This window comes from Balaenoptera acutorostrata, chromosome 13 (assembly GCF_949987535.1).
Source record: "Balaenoptera acutorostrata chromosome 13, mBalAcu1.1, whole genome shotgun sequence".
Taxonomy (NCBI): domain Eukaryota; kingdom Metazoa; phylum Chordata; class Mammalia; order Artiodactyla; family Balaenopteridae; genus Balaenoptera; species Balaenoptera acutorostrata.
Window position 1 is genome coordinate 93,365,311 of NC_080076.1, and position 17,901 is coordinate 93,383,211.

Here is a 17,901-nt window from a genome sequence, read left to right on the forward strand (position 1 = left end):
TTCATCTCCCTGTGCTTCAGTTTTCTCAGGGGTAACATGGGGGTAACTGCACCTGTCTCAGAGATGAGGATTAATATGTGCCAGGCTCTTGGTACAGAGCAAGGTGAGGACTTCATAAACGTTAGCTGTATTACCACTTTCATACTTCAAAAAACATAAAAGTTGTATATGTATACATCCCTTTCAAGGGTAGCAGGGTCAGCCCCCATCACGAGGGATTTTGTTACAGTAACCATAAATCCCAGGAATTCAGAGCACGGGACTGATCTGAGAGACTGTGTGCTGTGATAGAGGCTGCTGCCAGGAGCATCCGTCCTCTTGGTAACAGAAACTCCCAGCTGGAGCCGGACACACTGCTACAAACACACATCCTGTGGCCTGGTGACTCAGTGGAGGCAACAGACGGTGTACACAGCTAGTGAGTGACACCCTTGAACGAGGGTATGCAATGTGCCTTCCCAGACAGTAATAAGTGGGACCTGGAGCAGCTGTCCTAGGCCACAGATGGGACTGGAGGTTAGAAGGCACTTGTGTCCTCGGCACCAGAAGCTGCCCTCATCAGTCCCGTTTTTCTGCTTGGGCTGTTACATGAAAGAGAAACTTCTCTCATTTAAGCCATTGAATTTTGGGGTCTCATAGCAGCTTTACCAGCCTAACCAGTATCTTAATACCACGATTTTCTGTGGAATCCAGCTAACAATAGGTATTCTATTATGGCTGGATTCTCCTCACCACCATCTAATGCAGTCTGCACTCCATTAAACAAGACTGGGATAAAGGCAGGGTGGGGGGAAACACAATTCCACTATTAAGAAGCCAACCCTGGGCTTCCCTGGTGGCGCAGTGGTTAAGAATCCGCCTGCCAATGCAGGAGACACGGGTTTGAGCCCTGGTCCGGGAAGATCCCACATGCCGCGGAGCAACTAAGCTTGTGCGCCACAACTACTGAGCCTGCGCTCTAGAGCCCGCGAGCCACAACTACTGAAGCCCTCATGCCTAGAGCCTGTGCTCCGTGCCGAGAAGCCACCGCGATGAGAAGCCGGAGCACCGCATCGAAGAGTAGCCCCTACTCCCCGCAACTAGAGAAAGCCCGTGCACAGCAACAAAGACCCAACGTAGCCATAAATAAGTTAATTGCTTTAAAAAAAAAAAAAAAGCCAACCCTACAGATGGCCAACAAACACATGAAAAGCTGCTGAACATCACTAATCATTAGAGAAATGCAATTCAAAACTACAATGAGGTATCACCTGACGCTGGTCAGAATGGCCATCATAAAAAAATCTACAAACAACAAATGCTGGAGAGGGTGTGGAGAAAAGGGAACCCTCTTGCACTGTTGGTGGGGATGTAAATTGGTGCAGCCACTATGGAGAACAGTATGGATGTTCCTTAAAAAAGTAAAAACAGAACTACCATATGACCCAGCAATCCCACTACTGGGCATATACCCAGAAAAAACCACAATTCAAAAAGACACATGCACCGCAATGTTCACTGCAGCACTAGTGACAATAGCCAGGTCACGGAAGCAACCTAAATGTCCATCAACAGAGAAATGCATAAAGAAGATATGGTACATATATGCAATGGAGTATTAGCCATAACAAAGGACGAAATTGGGTCATTTGCAGAGACGTGGATGGACCTAGAGACTGTCATACAGAGCGAAGTAAGTCAGAGAAAAATATTGTATATTAAAGTATATATGTGGAATCTAGAAAAATGGTATAGATGTATTTGCAAAGCAGAAATAGAGACACAGACGTAGAGAACAAGGGGAAAGGAGGGTAAGTGATGAATTGGAGAGATTGGGCTTGACACATATACACTATTGACACTATGTATAAAATAGATAACTAATGAGAACCTACTGTATAGCACAGGGAACGCTACTCAGTGCTCTGTGGTGACCTAAATGGGAAGGAAATCCAAAGAAGGGGGGACATATGTGTACATATAGCTGATTCACTTTGCTGTACAGCAGAAACTAACACAACATTGTAAAGCACCTCTACTCCAATAAAAATTAATTAAAAAAAAAAAAAGCAGCCAACCCTATACTGGCCACTACTCACCTGTGAGGTAGAAATGAGAGAATTTGAGATGTAAACCCCTGCAGGGAGAAGTGGATTTCCACGAATGAAGAAGAATTAAGTTTAGGAGAACTGACAGTCTTTTGGGAAAGGAGCAAGTTTAATCTAATTCCTGATGGCAGTTTGTCTCCTAACTCCCCTTCTGACCCCAGATCACGAGAGGGCCAGGGTCCGAGTCACCCCGGAGATTGAGTGGGGGGGTCTAGTTTCACACGTATTGTGAATAGCCTTCAATGAGACGAGGAAAAGTGTGTATGCTGTCACACATGGTGGGGGTCTGGTCGGGAAAGCAGCCCATCCCAGGTGATTCAAGAGAGGAAGTGCAGCCCTGCGAGTGACAAGGGACGGCCACAGCAGGAAGCCACCGAGATCCTCGGCAGAAGGCAGGACGGAGCCCAGAGATGGCAAAGATGCAGCCACTGAGGAAGCTGCACTGGCAAGGGAGCCTGGACATTACATTTGCAGAGTAGCAAAGGGGTTATTTTACACAAAGCTGTCAGGATCTTGCAGAATTTTAAGAGGTCTTAAAGGGCATTTATTCCTAATTCATGGAAATGCTCTGTGAGCAGTGTTTGGTTGACTATATGCAACCACCATTTCTATAGCAAATTAGCACGGAAGGAAACCCAGTTGGTGTTTGTTCACATGTCTCTTTCCAGTTACCGAACTAGGCTAACTGAGGCTCACTGTCAATGAAATCCACCGGCCGAGTGTTCCCCCTGCCCCGATGCCCTGTAATCTAGTAGGAGAAACAGGGACTCTCCAGAGATAACACTGCTGAAAAGAAACATGATGTGAAATGGTATAAACTTACTTCCATATCTGTAAGTGCACACAGGTTCAAGGGTCATTTGGGGTTGGGATCAGGGAAGGTTTTACGAAGTTGACCCAGGTCTGTTTTCTGCTCACTTGCCGCATCCCTAGGGGACAGTCTGCTGGGCCAGAGTCGCCTACCTGCGACAGCCCACACCCCTCCCCAGCTGCAATGACTGCACAGTGGGAGCGTCCCATGTGCCCCAGTGGGGTATTTACACCTAGGAACCACCAAACGCTGCGAATCAGGCTTCTTCCCCCTGCGGAGCTGCTCTGAGACAGCTCCGGGCACAGTGAGCGCCAGCCCCAGCCTCAGACACGTGCTCAGTGAGCAGAGACAAGGCACGGGCAGCTCAGGGCAAGCGAAGCGGGCAAGACGTCCGAGCAAGGCCAGGGCACTCCTGGCCTGTCGTGGGCACTCGGACTGGCCAGGAGAGGCCGAGTCACATGGCAGGAACAGGTCACCCCAGTCTCCAGAGGCTTGAGCGGACAGGTTCATCGCTTGCTCCCATCTGCCGGCCACCGTGGGTCAGCCGCTGGCACTGTCCCTCAGGTAGGTGCTCACGCTGACCAGAGCACCGGCCGAGGCCGAGGCTGTCGCCGTGCGGGCGGGCTTCGCGGCAGCCGGTCAATGCCGTGCACCGTCTCGCCGGCTCGCGGAGCTGTGCCTGCCGCCCCGCAGCGCGCGTCTGCGTCCCGGGCGAGTGCTGGCGGGGCCTGCAGAGCCCAGCCAGTGCACGCGGACCAGCTAAGAAGAGAAGCCAGCAGGGCTGCTCCTGGCCAGACGGTGGCGGGCCGGGAGGCTGAGCCACGTGCGTGGCACTCGGGCCACCGGAAGGACCAGCAAACGCGTGCTCGGGCGGCAGCGGGAGGGCGACGAGCCCGAGGGCTGGACAGCGTGAAGGGGCCGCCCCCACGGCTGAGCCAGGCTCCGGCCGACGCAGAGAAAGGCGGGGCGCGGAACAGAGACAGGGAAGGAGCCGTGGGCCGGGCTGGGCCAGCGAGAATGGTGCCGAGGGCGGGAAACCCTGAGGGTTAGAGACCAGGGGACTGTATCGCGATCAGAGTCAGTCAAAGGAAGGGACTCTCTTCTGGATGGAAATGAGGCATTCAGCTTTCAACACACCAAGGCTTAAGCACCGGGAAAATCGCTCCAAAGTGTCCACCAGGTCTTTAGAAATGCACACGGAAAGCTCACAGACAAAACAAAGGCCCTGAGACCCCAGGAGCCGAGAATTACCCCCGAGTGGAGCCTCCTCCAGCAAGTGCCAGACCAGGCGAAGGAGGGCCGAGCGTGCAAACCTCGAGGTGCTTCCAGCCCGACCCAGAAGCACGCTGTTCGGGAGCGGGGTGCCCACTCCACCTGGGGACGGGCTGGGGTGTGAGAGGGGGCCTGGCGCAGAAGCGCCGCCCTCCGCACCCCACCAAACAGGCAAAGGGGTCAGCAGCCCAACGTCACATCTCCTGCGTTTCCAGGGAAGAGGCATTGCCAAAGAAGGCTGCTTACGAGAACCCGCAACACTCTTCGTGACGTGAAAGCTGGCATGAAGGCAAGCAGAAGAATTCCAATAAATGCCGCTTCTGGTGCGGGCAGTTACTGATTGCTAAGAATTCCTCATTGAGGGAAAGGCTCGGAGACTCTCCCAACAGCTATCACGCTTGTCTACCACACTGGACGGCGGCGGCATAAAGAATCCTACTTCTGTCCCCACCTAGTCGGCTGCAGGACGGATGAGACCGCGTGACCGGGAGGGCTGAGACCAAGTCCTCGGCCTCACACTCAGCGTGCATTTCTGCCCACACTCGCGCCCCCTCTGAGCCGGGAAGCAGCTGCCCGGGAGTCTGCACCTGGACCACTCCGGTACCACCCACCGCACAACCGTTAAGAGGGTGCAGCACAGAACATCTATCCGACGAAGGAGACGCAACTTAAAAATAAACCCATCAACTCGTTAGTTCAGCGCCTGCAAATGTTTAGCAGCTTTACAGGAAAAGGAAAAAGGTCCGATACATATAATCACCCTCTGCATGATTACTGTAGGAAAGAAAATTTGCATCCTCAGTACTTCAGGAAGTTAAGGCCACAAAAGGAGGCGGTCAGAGCATCTTCATTTAGGTCTGGGTGGTACACGTAATACCTGACCCTTGGTTATAGAAGCTCACGAGGTGGAGACACAAGAACACATGTGTCCAACCCACCACAAAATCGAATTCTGTGACCACTGGTTTACTGCTCCTTTTCTGTACGTTTTTTACCACGCTGGTCAAATGATAACACTTAACTGAAGAATGTGCATCCGGTCTACTCTCGCTGATCAAAAATGAAGTACGGATGAAGAAGGCAGGTGAGCCTGGAGAGCCACAAGGCTGCGCCGCGGAGTCACGGCCCCACTGCTGCAGGCCAGGGACAGTCAGTGGAGGCCGGGGGCTGGACGACGCTGGAAGCACGCGTGCAGCGCGTCCGCAGCCTCGGGCGCGGGTTCCCTGTGAAGGAGCGTTACTCCTGTGAACGCTTCCCACCTCCGTACTTACTGGCGTGTGGTGACAAGTGAAGTGCGGGGGAAGAAGGAAGAAACATGGCGAGACGCTACACTCCTGCTGTGGCCAAAAGCAGCCACAAGAAGTGAGATTTCACAGCCATGTGAAACTCTGGCAGAACAATAAAATTCTCTTAAGTTATCTGAACAGAGCTGGTAACAACATGAGATAAAAGTTACTCCCAATTATGACAAAATATATATATGAAAATGAAGGCACCCCAAGGAAATATAAAAATCTTTAACAAAAAATAGTTTATTGCACAAAATTCAAGGAATCCCCAAGCACACTTAAATTTATAAAAAACCAACATGCTTTTTAAAGTTACAATTCATTGTGCATGGTGACACTTTTCCCCTGAATAGCCCCAACCTGAGGACTCCCTTTTAATGAGGAAATTTTTATTAAACATGAATAACTTAAAACCACCGAGTCTTCTAGATCCTCTGAAGCATTCCCGTCAAGGATCCTATCGTAACCTGAGACCACCAAACACTGAGAGGCACCCTGCGGGGAGTGAGTGAACTTGAGTGAGGCCCCGAGACTCTCACAGGCCCCGCCCTGTGCACATCACGGCCCCTGGGGATGCTCCAGGACATTTCTCTTTCAGATCCGCTGGTCCCTTTCACTACTAGCAATCTTTACACACAACATTTAATTTTCGTTAAAAAAATACTCAGAGAAGTAGGAATATATGTCACGGTGCCCTTGCAGGCCCATGGCTTTTGCAGTATCCCTATACCAAGAAAAGTCTTTAAACTGAGGAGGATTTTCCTAACGCAGCATTCCACAGGCTGTCTTCCTCGAGGCCCACCCTGGCACCTGGACCCCAGGCCAGAGTGTGAGCCAGTTTCACATCTCATCAAAGACACTGCCTGTTACACCTTCCAAATAGTAGAACAAAGGCATGTAAATCTAAAAGATCCGTGGCATCTATCTGATGTGTACCGTGGAAGAATCAACAACAACCACTCGCAGTAAGTTATTTTTGGAACATAAGAAAATCAAGTCATAACATCACGAAGTGTCCAAGCTGACATGCTCTCCAGTGCGGACACGACATACAGGATGAACAACATACACAAATACAGCGCAACAGCAAATGTGTTTCTACACGTGCTCCAGAGTTGACTGCTGTTTTCCGTGAGGAAGTTCCTAATTCCCACTTCTGCCCACAGTGGAAGAATATTTCAAACGCTGTTCACTAAAGAATCAAGCTCTGGGAGACAGGAGCACCAGTAAAGCCCCTCAGAGTAAAAACCCGCAGCAAACCAAGAGCAGGCGATTCAGTCCAACCTCCCCCTTCAGGGTGATTTGTTAAGGAAGCCTGGACACAAGGGCCCCTGATTGGGAACTACAGGCCAGACGTGACAGCACGAGGGGCACACACAGGACACGGGGGTGGGGGGCAGCCAGAGCGCTCAGGCCAGAGGCAGGCCGGGCGTGCACAGAACTAGAGGATGAAGCTGGCACAGGATGACAGCAGGAGCCCAGACGAGGCGCTGCTGCTGGAGGCGCTGCTGCTGGAGGCGCACGCACACACGCACACGTACACGTGCACATACACACGCACACACATGTACACGCGCGCACACGCACGCACACACACGGAGGGTGACTCGACAAAGGAAAAAGGGGCGGGGAACAGAGATTGGCTTTCTCTTGATGGATATACTCAGGATTCCTTTATCCTTTCCTAAGGAAGAAGATATACTGTGATTTTTCTGGAAGACCTCAGCAAGGAGAGAGAAAGCAGCTACACAATGAGGCTAAGTGTGATTTCTTGGCTCTAAAATTAAAACAAAAGATATTGCAGCCAAAATAAATAAGAACATAAATTACCATTTTTCTTTTCCAATGGTACGAAAACAATTTTGTCAAAAACGATTTCCAACTTAAAATGAAGAGTAGAATAAAGTTTTCAAGTATAGTTTCCAAGATTAACCCTGTACAAATGATATACATATTTTAGAAGTTCCAATACTTGCTGGGGAATTTTTTTAAACACTAAACATCTTTGTGATTAATGCTACTTTAATCTTATCAATTAACCTTCTAACAGCATACTGTGAGAGAACACAAGCAGATTAAAAACACCATGCTGTTTTCTCCACAAGAGAGACCCAGGTGATGTGGTGACACGAGCGTGTCTGGCCTTATCAGTAACACCGCAGACTTCATCTTCAGACCAGCCGACCTGCACAGGGGGCCACAGAGACCCGTTCTCTCTCTCTCTTCTCTAACTTGGAACAATAAACATTATTTTAGATCATCTTAGCAAACTAGGGGCAAGCTTACAAACCTCAAGTCTCACAGTCACTCTAGGCGGGACCTCACACACTTGGGGTGTCTGATTTCAAATAAACCTCAGGAGACCCTCTCATGCTGACCTGCCCCTTTCGCTGCTCTCCAGATGAGAGGGTCAAGGGCCTTCTCACCCTTCTGAAGGCTCTCACCACAGAGAGGCCAGCCTATCTCTTGACGACCACACAGGCGCTGGTGGACACTGCCACACAAGGGCAAAGAAGTGTGAGGCCTGGGGAAGCCCTGCTCCCTGGTTTGGAGCCTGCGGGAGCCCTGGCCCTGCTCCTCCTCCTCGCTTCCCCTCCCCTCCTCTCTTGAGGCCTCTCCCCACGCCTCACACGTCAGGTCAGCATGTGCTGACCGTGGTGTCTATGTGGGCGTCCTGGTGGCCATCAGGCCTGCCCGGGGGTCGGTCACGGTGAGCAAGGCCATGCAGGGCCAGGGGTCAAACAGGTGGGCGTTGTGCACTCATGGCAAGGAAAGACCCTCAAAATAAAGTGAAACTAAAATAACAAAGAACTTCTGCCTAAGAATATTTGGCTTTAGAAGGTAAATAAAATAATTACATTTCTTAAAACATAATTTTCTGACATTCCTAAATCCTACACGTATGTTACTTCCTAACTGCAGATTTTCAAAAGGCAATCAATAAAAAGACAATTTGGGTCATTCTTAAATAATATGAGCATATACTTTTTAAAGATTAGATTATGATTTCCGGTATTTATATACACGTTCTGTGGAGAGATGGCTATTGAAAACAGAACAAAATAAAATAAGAACCAAAGGTGCAAACGAAGTCTCACTCCTGCAGGGAGGAAAGCTCTTTCTGAATCAGACAGGAAAGTGAAAAGCCGGACGCAGCCATGCAACGCCTCCGCCAGCGACCGTCTGAGAGCAGCGTCTACGGTCAGGCCTAAGATACCTCCTTCTGCAAATAACCCTTCAGACACATTCAAAATGTCTCACTGAGACCTAAATTAGGTTTTTAAGATTTGGTCACTTCGTGGGAAAAGCTGGTTGTGACCTGCAAAAGACTATCATCAATTCTCGACTCTCGTTCTGTTATTCTACTCCTTGTAACGGCGTACGCAAAACTTAACTTTCATCTCTTAGAAAGACAGAGCGCACAGTCAAATAAATAACACGGAGAAGAGAGCACTCCTGCGGGCAGCTACAAACACTCGGGGTGCGGATGCTCGGCGGGCACCACTCCGAAGCGCTCCCTCGCGGCCCTGCTCTGACCGCGCTGCTCCGCGTCTCCTCCGGGGATGGCGCGATCGCCCGGGCGGGAGGGGCTGGCGGGGTCCCCCTGCGTCCACGAGGACAGCGACTCGTGCACAGTGACCGCGTGTGCCTCCATCTGGCGCTGCAGGCTGTCCATCTCCTGCCTGCGGAGACAGGGGAGGCGTGCGGTCAGACGAGAGCCGGGGGCGCGGTCCCCCGCAAGAGACAGCCGGCCGCCTCGGACCCAGCCCTGACGGCAGGTCGCTCACACACACCCTCGGGGGCCCGTCGGGCCTCTCTCCTGGGACAGCACGAAAGGGACTCTGGGCATTTTCCTGTGCAGCACACAGAAGCCGACACGCTGACCGGGGAGAATGTGGGAAAGACAGAGCCGAGGGTCTGTCCTGCAGGGCGTCCGCTCACAGGGCCAGAGCCACACCTGCCCTCGCCTCAGACACGGGCCTCCCACTGCCCGGCGCGCAGGGTCATTTAGCTCCGGGCAGCTCCCACCTTGCAGATGGAGGGAGAGGCACGGGACCAGCCCACCGCCAAGAAACACCACGGAACCGCTCGCCTCTGCTGGACGTGCGGTGCTGGCAACAGGGAAGATTCTTCCAAGTGAGACCTGCAACTTATTTGTAAACACTACGAGACGGAGCCCAGAGCAGTCGTACTTGAGTTGCTGGAGGCAGCTGTTGAGGTTCTTGAGGGGCTCCTTGCTCACGGCAGGCGGGGGCCGCAGCAGCTCCTCCAAAAGCGAGGCCGGCACGGGGCAGTCAGGGATCTTCACCGGCGTCACGGGGCTGGAAGAGCTGGCTTCTCCCTTCGGCTCCTTTCTCTGTTTTTAAAAGCACACAGTTAGGGGCTTCCCCGGTGGCGCAGTGGTTAAGACTCCGCCTGCCAATGCAGGGGACACAGGTTCGAGCCCTGGTCCAGGAAGATCCCACATGCTGTGGAGCAACTAAGCCCGTGCGCCACAACTACCGAGCCCATGTACCACAACTACTGAAGCCCACAAGCCACAACTACTGAAGCCCACAAGCCACAACTACTGAAGCCAGCACACCTAGAGCCCGTGCTCCGCAACAAGAGAAACTACCGCAATGAGAAGCCCGCGCACCGCAACGAAGAGTAGCCCCAGCTCACCGGCAACTAGAGAAAGCCGACACGCAGCAACGAAGACCCAACGCAGCCAAAAATAAATTTAAAAAATTAAAAATGAATAAATTTATTTAAAAAAAAAAGGCACACAGTTAGCTCTCCCACTCGGAGGCTGACGCCCCTGCCCCTTCCCCGAGGGTCCCCGCCGTCACACGTGGTCTTTGAGGCGCCTCCCCAGCTCCCCTCGGGCTTCTGGGGAAGCACCTCCCACTCGTTCTAAATCGGCAGAGCTGGCAGCCACGGGGGTTCAAGAAATGTTGGCTGAATAGAAAACCTTCTTCCTAATGCATGAACCAAACACTACAGTCCTGGCTCCTCAGGAGGCCGGAGCTGCCGAGAGCCCCCTAAACAAGAGCTCCTGGTGGGAGCTTTCCAGAGGGACCATGGCCTTGACTCTGAGTTTCCCTAAGAAATTAAGTCAATTTTCCAACTCATAAGACTCCCCTTCCTAGGACTTCAAACTTTTTCCACAGATAAGCAAACCGTGCTAAATAATACATAAACCTCTGAATCTGAGCAACTTCTTTGCACCTGAAAAATATTTACATAGACTGAGTAGAAAAACAGATGGTGGGTAAACAGATAACCTGAACAGAGCTCATGACGGCTGCTTCGGGGTCCCCGGGCCCCTGAGCCTGTCCTGGCAGCTGTTGTGTCCCAGCTGGTCTCGCCTAGAGGCCCAGGGGCTCTTGTTAACACAAGCAAACCATGCCCTCATTTGCTTTATAAAGCACAGTACAACAAAATGGCATCTAAATTCATAGAAAGAGGCAAACATTCCGTTGGAAAGAGCTCTAAATTAAAAAGCTTTGGCCTGTGGTCCAAGGAGAACAGCCCATCATCATCTACCTTCACACAAGCGTCACTCAGTGTTGGTTAATGTAACCCTGTGACTGGTGACTGACTGGAAAGCCTGCCAACCTCCCGCCAACACATCTCTGGAGGCCCCGCCAACCGCCCGGTGGGCCCAGTACCGTCTTGGCTGCTCCCCGCCGCAGGTCCAGCTTGAGCTGCTGGTTTTGCTGGAGCAGCGTCTTCATGTTGCTCTTCAGTTCCGACACTTTAACTTGAAGCATGAATTTATCTTTCTGGGTCAGGGACAGATCTTCCCGTACCATCTCCAGCTCAGATTTAATATTCTAAAGAAAGTGAAGAAGTCATAGATTTTTAAAACTGAAAGGTCTTGGGCTTCCCTGGTGGCGCAGTGGTTGAGAGTCTGCCTGCTAATGCAGGGGACACGGGTTCGAGCCCTGGCCTGGGAAGATCCCACATGCCGCGAAGCGGCTGGGCCCGTGAGCCACAACTGCTGAGCCTGCGCGTCTGGAGCCTGTGCTCCGCGGCGAGAGAGGCCGCGACGGTGAGAGGCCCGCGCATCGCGATGAAGAGTGGCCCCCGCTTGCCACAACTGGAGAAAGCCCTCGCACAGAAACGAAGACCCAACACAGCCAAAAATCAATCAATCAATCAATCAATCAATCAATCATACGCATCTGATTCAAGATCCTCATTAAAAAAAAAACAAAAACAAAAAAACAAAAAAACAAAAAAACAAAAAAAAAAAAAAAAAAAAAAAAAAGAATCCACCTGCCAATGCAGGGGACACGGGTTCGAGCCCTGGCCTGGGAGGATCCCACATGCCGCGGAGCAACTAAGCCCGTGCGCCACAACTACTGAGCCTGCGCTCTAGAGCCTGCGAGCCACAACTACTGAGCCCGCGAGCCTACAGTCCGTGTTCTGCAACGGGAGAGGCCACCACAGTGAGAAGCCCGCACACCGCAATGAAGCGTAGCCCCACCTTGCCACAACTAGAGAAAGCCCGCGTGCAGCAACGAAGACCCAATGCAGCCAAAAATAAATAAGTTAAATAAATAAATTTTTTTTAAAAGGTGGTAAATGTATAACCCACATAAGTTAAAAAAAAAACCTGAAAGGTCTTAAACACACTGCACAAATCTTAAGTTTGAACGTCACAATTCCAAGGGGCTGGAACTCCCAGCCTTCGTGACTCGCTCCCTCCCCCCGCCACTCCTCTCCAAGGGTCTACACTGCGGAGGATCCGGTTACAGTCCTGTCCTCACCGTTCCCATCCACACTTCAGAGCCTCTGCCGAGGGGCCGCTAACATTCCCACGTCCACATCTGACAAGGAACCCAACCCTTGTTTAAACTCCAAGATCAGCTACTAGAATAAGCCTCACTGTCCCTACGACAGAACACAAGTCAGTTCTGGTTATCTCAAGCCGTCCACCTACAAGCAGGAATCCCAGCCTGAGTCACGTTCCCAACCCTTTCCTCGAGCAGTCAAGCCTGTGCCGAGACGTCTTCGTAGAGAAGCTGTTCACAGATTGGCGAATGGAACCGTCTCATTTTCTGGACTTCCTGAGGTCCCGTTCCTGGGACACACGGCACAGCTCAGCCCAGGGTGGGGCCCTGGGGCCCTGCTCTCTGCTCAGCGTCCCTCAGCTGCCTGACCTGGGCTTCTCTCTGAAACGGGATAATGTCTGCAGAGCCGTTTCGTGGGCGCATTCAACCCACTGAACACTCCTGCTGTGCACCTAGCACGCTGCCTGGCACGGCCCAGGGGGGAACTGGCGGAGTGCTGCCCGGGGCGCTCACACGACCCGCACCTGCGACGACTGCTGTACTCCATCCAACTCCTGTTTACTCTGCCGCTCAGTCAAGTCCAGCTGCTGCTGCAAGGACTGGATTTCTCTCTCTTTCTGATCCACCTCCCATTTGAGATTTTCCATCTAGAGAAGGGAAAAAGTCACACGACCAAAAGAATTTTAAAATGGCTTTCATGCATTATAACATTGCTCTAACTATATCTCTGCATATCATTTAATATCATACTTAGAAAAAATAAATATCCCTTTCCAAGAAGGCAGGGAATGAAGTGAATGTGTCAACCAGCAGAGTCTAGCTCTGCAAGTCCTGTTAACTGGAGATGTACAGCCGCCCCGGCGGGTCACCTCTTGGTTTTCTGCGGGCTCTTTGCTCAGCTGCTCATCCAGCTGCTTCTGCAGGAGTTGGAGCTGGGTCCGGGCCTCTGCCAGCTCTGCCTGGAACTGTGCTATTTCCTGGGAATGTTTCCCCTCCTGAATCCTAGCATAAAAAACAAGGAAGAGTGAAATTACAGCCTTCTTCCAATTACCTTCCCACTCAAAAATGTTGCCCGTCGAACGTTACATGTCCTGGGTGACACGCATCATGACAGAAACTCCCGTACTGCTCATCCTGGGCAGGGACTGTTCTAGGAGCTCTGCCATGCACTAGCTCAACTAATCCCCACAAGCCCCGGGGGGGGGACGCTTTGTGAGCCCAGTTCACGGACTACGATGGGAGGGACCGATGCACGTGCAGTGCCCAGCACATGTGCCTACACGTGTGTGAGCCGAGGCCACCCCAAAGGGAGCCCACGGTGAGCACTGGTGCTGAGCACAGCCCCCCGGGCTCTCTGTTCTCGGAGGAGAACCAGCAGGGCACAGGGTGGGAGCACACAGCATCAGGGCCAAAGTTTCAGACGTAAGCTGCGGCATCCTGAGACAGCAATCGGATCTCTCTCTCCTTCTTAGATCTGCCTGCAGAGTACTCAGTGATTTGCTAGGACACAGGGGACCCTGGTGCGTTGAAGGCGCTAAGTGGAGATGGAGACGGTGCTGGCGCCCGGCCCCACCCGCTCGCACTCACTGGAGCCCGTCTGCCTCCGCCTGCAGCCGCTGCACCTCCTGCTCCTTGGCCTGCAGCTCCTTCTTCACCTCGCTCAGCTCTAAGGTGGCGGCCTTAAAATGGCGGCGGTTGTGCCCCGCTTCCGCCTGGGCGGCAGCAACCTGGGAAGAAGGACACGGCGTCATCGAGGACAGAGGCGCAGCCTCGCAGGACGTGCCCGGGTTCGTGGAGGCTGCCACCCAACCCCTCGCATCCTAGCTGCTCTTGCAGGCCTTCCTTCCAAAGCCTTCCAAGGTCCCCGTCAAGGATGCAAGTACTGAACACACGCTTGGCCTGCAAGCGTGCAACGTGGCAGCAGCACCTGCTGAGCGAACAAACGTGTCCAACTTTCTTGGTCTGAGTAGTTGTTACAGTCTTCCTCAAGTGTATCTGCCTATTTCTTGTTACATGTATTCATCACTCGTGTATCTGGGAGGAATCTACCTTTCCATCGTACCATCTAACTGTAATAAAGCTACCGCTTATTATCCATTTAGGATGTAACCAGCTTTTTCATAGTTAACAACAACTTATCTCAACGTTTCTGAGAAAACAAGCAAATTCTCAGAATATAACGAAACTTTCCATTTTCCTTTCCAATAGTTTAGTTTTCTTGTCTAATTGCACTAGCAAGCACTTCATTTCAAAGAAGTTTAGTAAAAATATTTACAGTATATGACAGATGAATATAGAAAGAACTCATACATGAATGGAAAAAAAACTCCAATAGAAGATATTAGCTGTGGTTGTCACTAGGTAGAGATTCAAGATGATCTGTACTTTAATCTCCGTGCACACTAAAAATTTTTACTAGCATGTACTATTTTTACAATCAAGACAATCAGACCAAATGCACTTAGAGGAATAAATAAGCATCATTTACAATTACTGCCCTTAAAAAAAGAAATCAAAGTCAAATATACATTATCCCCCCAGCACTTTCAGTTAAAAATCTCCTAGTTACAACGTCTTTAAGGTGAGAATAAAACTATTAAGTGATACCTGAGTACAGAGCAAAAGATAGGAAGGTGGGGATAGAAAAGTAGGGAGTGTTGCTGACTCAGTCTGGAACCATTAGACGTGCAGCAACTCCACGCACGGATAAAACATCAGCTGTAGGTGAGGCAAACGTGGGTCAAGAATAAGCCAATAATTGTTCATGTTCAAATATTCTTAACATATCTTAAAACTAGTTCTACTTTAAAAGAGTGTCTTACTGTCTCACCCAGGGAATAAAGAACTATTTCCTTCTATCTCTAGTGTACTTTCGTGGAGAAATTCTTAAAGAATGTGGCAAAGCCCAGGTCACATGCACCTACACACGCATGAATGCGCCAATGACAAACATGTTCTGGGCATCTGCTCTGTGCAGGCACTGGGGACATGAGGGTAAACAAGCCGCAGACCTCATCCCAGGAAGCTGACAGTCTAATGAGGAAAGAGCTTTACAGAAACCACGGACGAGGCATCACGACAGTAAAAAGTTTAAAGTGCACGGCCTGAGGTCCACTCTAGCCCGCAGGGTGGCCGGGGCAGGCCCCTCTGCGGGACGAGCCACCTGGCGCACTGGCGAACACCTGAGCACGGAAAGGAGCAGCCAGGAAGACTGCTCCAAATGCAGAACGTGGCCATGGGTCTCCAGAACCACCTTTCTTGGTTGCATTTTTAACACAAATAAACGTATACTGTTCTGCAGTTTGCTTTTTAACTCCGCACTATGTGCAGGGCATCTTTCCCCAGCAAAACACGTAGCTACGGAGCTCTGTGCACGTATCTTAGAGCCGCACGGCGGCACACACTCTTCCACTGATGAGCACAGGGTGGGGGCTCTCTCCAGCCTCGCTGTCACCAACCCCACAATGACACCTCGTCCTTGGACACGTCAGCAAAGGTATTCACACGCTAAGTTCCTGGAAGGGAACTCATGTGTCAAGGGTACTAATTCTCAGTTTTCAGACATTTAAAAATTACATTCCAGAGGCTGTATGAGGCTGCAATCTGGAACCGGTTGGAAGACACACACCTGCTCCTCGAGGCTGTGCACCGTCACCTTTTCCTTCTGTAGCGCGGCCTGCAAGGCCTGGACAAGCTGCTTCATCTGGCGGTCCTCCTCCTCTTTGCGCTGCAAAACTGCCTGCACCTACAGCACATTCCAAGAGTGGTAAGGAAGTCAGGACGTCAAATCTCCAAAGCCTGAAGAGCCCTGGGAGCAAGCAGGGGCCGCTCTGATCAGTGCCACGCGAGGGAGTTGAGCGTCACGGGGGCTCAAGACATCATGACATGTTGCCAACAAGGGTACAAGCCAGGAAAGGAGTGAGAATTCCATCTCTGGAGAACGCCGTTAGCAAAACCGAAATCTCAGATCACAGGACTATCATCAATCATATGATCATATTCAAGCATCTCGTTAGAAACCCAAAAGATGCATATAAACCAAGGGTTATCAACGCAATCGCCTCCGTGGCAAGGCTGCCCGGGGCAGGAGTGGTGGGAACTAAGGAAGCGCTCTCAAATCTGGTGAATTCAAGGCATGGGCTGGGATGGGCTGCTGAACGCCATTTGAAGACTTCCCTGAAACACCCAGGGGGGCTGCAGAGCTGAGGAGCTAACAACGGGGTCTGCAGGGAGAGCCCCGCTGGGGTTTGAACCCCAGTGCTGAATCACAGGAGGCCCTCGGGTCAGAGTCCCTTACGTGCAGCATGACTGCCTTGAGCTGGGAAAGGGTCCCCGCTACCCCCCGGGAGTCGCCCACCCACAGGGAACCTCATGGGCTGAGCCTAGTCCCTCCACAGCTCAGCTGCGGGGAGACACAGGCGCCCCGGACCCACCCCCGCCTCAGGGCTGGCAGAGGGGCTGCGACTCCAGCAGATTCTCTGGCCTCCACCCTGCAGGTGGCTGTGGTGACCAAGGGCAGACCACACAGCCGAAGCCCTCGGAGGGCTGCCCGGCCTGCAGCAAGTCTCCTGCTGCAAAGGAGTGTCCATACCTGCAGGTTCAGCTGGACCAGGTCTGCTTCCCTCTTGGCTAAAGCTGTCTCTAAGATGCCGTTGTGTTCCCTCAGGGCCGCGCTGGACTGTCCGAGGCCCATAAGCTTCCCTCTCTCATGCTCTAAGTCCAGAGCCAACTTCTTATTCGACTCCTCAAGGCACTTTATCTTCCTCCTGAAGCCTCTGGACTCTTGCAGCTGAAACAAACCAAAGTCACCGTGACGTCAGGGAGTTGCCCATTCTGGCTCGTGGAGCGCTCGCACACCAGGAACTGAACAGCTACCGCCACCCGCAAGAACGCACAGGCGAGCACTGCCCCGGACACGAGGGCCCTCGCCTCACAGCTAGGAAGGCTGCCGCGGCCACGCCCCTTCTCTCCTGGACCCACAGCCGACAGCCCAGCCCTCCCCCGGGCACCGTGGGCTTGTGGAGCAGCACACCCAGGGTCGGAGCCCAGGCGGGCCCGGACTGAGTGTGAGAGACAACTGTCAACTGTGCACGCAGCCCCGCGGCTCCCGACAGCCACCCTGGGACCCTGTGCAGAGCCCTAGGTGACACCACCACGCTGCTCGTGTGGCACTGCCCGAAGCCACGACCGTCTGGGCCTGAGAGCTACGTGGAGTTCCTCTAAAGGGTCGAGCCCCTTTGAGCCGGGTGTCTCGTCTGCCACACCGGAGAGGCAGCGGGCACAGCGGGCCCTGCTGCAGCGCGTGCGTGCGGGTGTCCGGCGGGGCGGGTGCTCAGAGACCCGGGCAAGCGGCCGACGGCCCCGGAAACGCAGAGCGGAGGTCGAGCACCCGGGCCAGCGGCAGCGCCCTGCACGCGGGGCTGCGCGGCGTCCGCCTACCTCGTCCTCCAGCTCCAGCACCCTCTCCCGCTGCTCGTCCAGTTGCTGGCCGGTCAGCGCGATGACCTCCTGGAGCTCTCTCTCCAGCATCCTCTTGCTGTGGCCCACAGCCTGCAGCTCCGCCTCCAGGGCCTGGACCCGCTCCTGAGGGCCGGGACGGAAGGTGGGTTTGCTCACGGGTCCCGCCATGTAGCCCGGCTCGGCCCTGACGGCGCGAGGCT

The 17,901-nt window shown here is 52.6% G+C and overlaps 1 protein-coding gene across 5 annotated transcripts in view; it reads right to left on the bottom strand.

The window, feature by feature from the left end:
• Positions 1–5,684: 5,684 nt before the first annotated feature.
• Positions 5,685–17,901, bottom strand: part of GOLGA3 (golgin A3) — a 44,527-nt gene continuing 32,310 nt past the window's right edge. For all 5 annotated transcript variants that reach the window (XM_057527439.1, XM_057527440.1, XM_057527435.1 and 2 more), the window contains exons 16-24: positions 17,681–17,824; positions 16,833–17,030; positions 15,870–15,986; positions 13,829–13,968; positions 13,111–13,243; positions 12,766–12,888; positions 11,114–11,278; positions 9,653–9,816; positions 5,685–9,142 (exon numbers count right to left, since the gene is read on the bottom strand). In XM_057527439.1, coding sequence (XP_057383422.1) covers positions 8,926–9,142; positions 9,653–9,816; positions 11,114–11,278; positions 12,766–12,888; positions 13,111–13,243; positions 13,829–13,968; positions 15,870–15,986; positions 16,833–17,030; positions 17,681–17,824 — 1,401 coding nt within the window. In that variant the 3' untranslated portion in view covers positions 5,685–8,925. The remainder of the gene's footprint in view (positions 9,143–9,652; positions 9,817–11,113; positions 11,279–12,765; positions 12,889–13,110; positions 13,244–13,828; positions 13,969–15,869; positions 15,987–16,832; positions 17,031–17,680; positions 17,825–17,901) is intronic.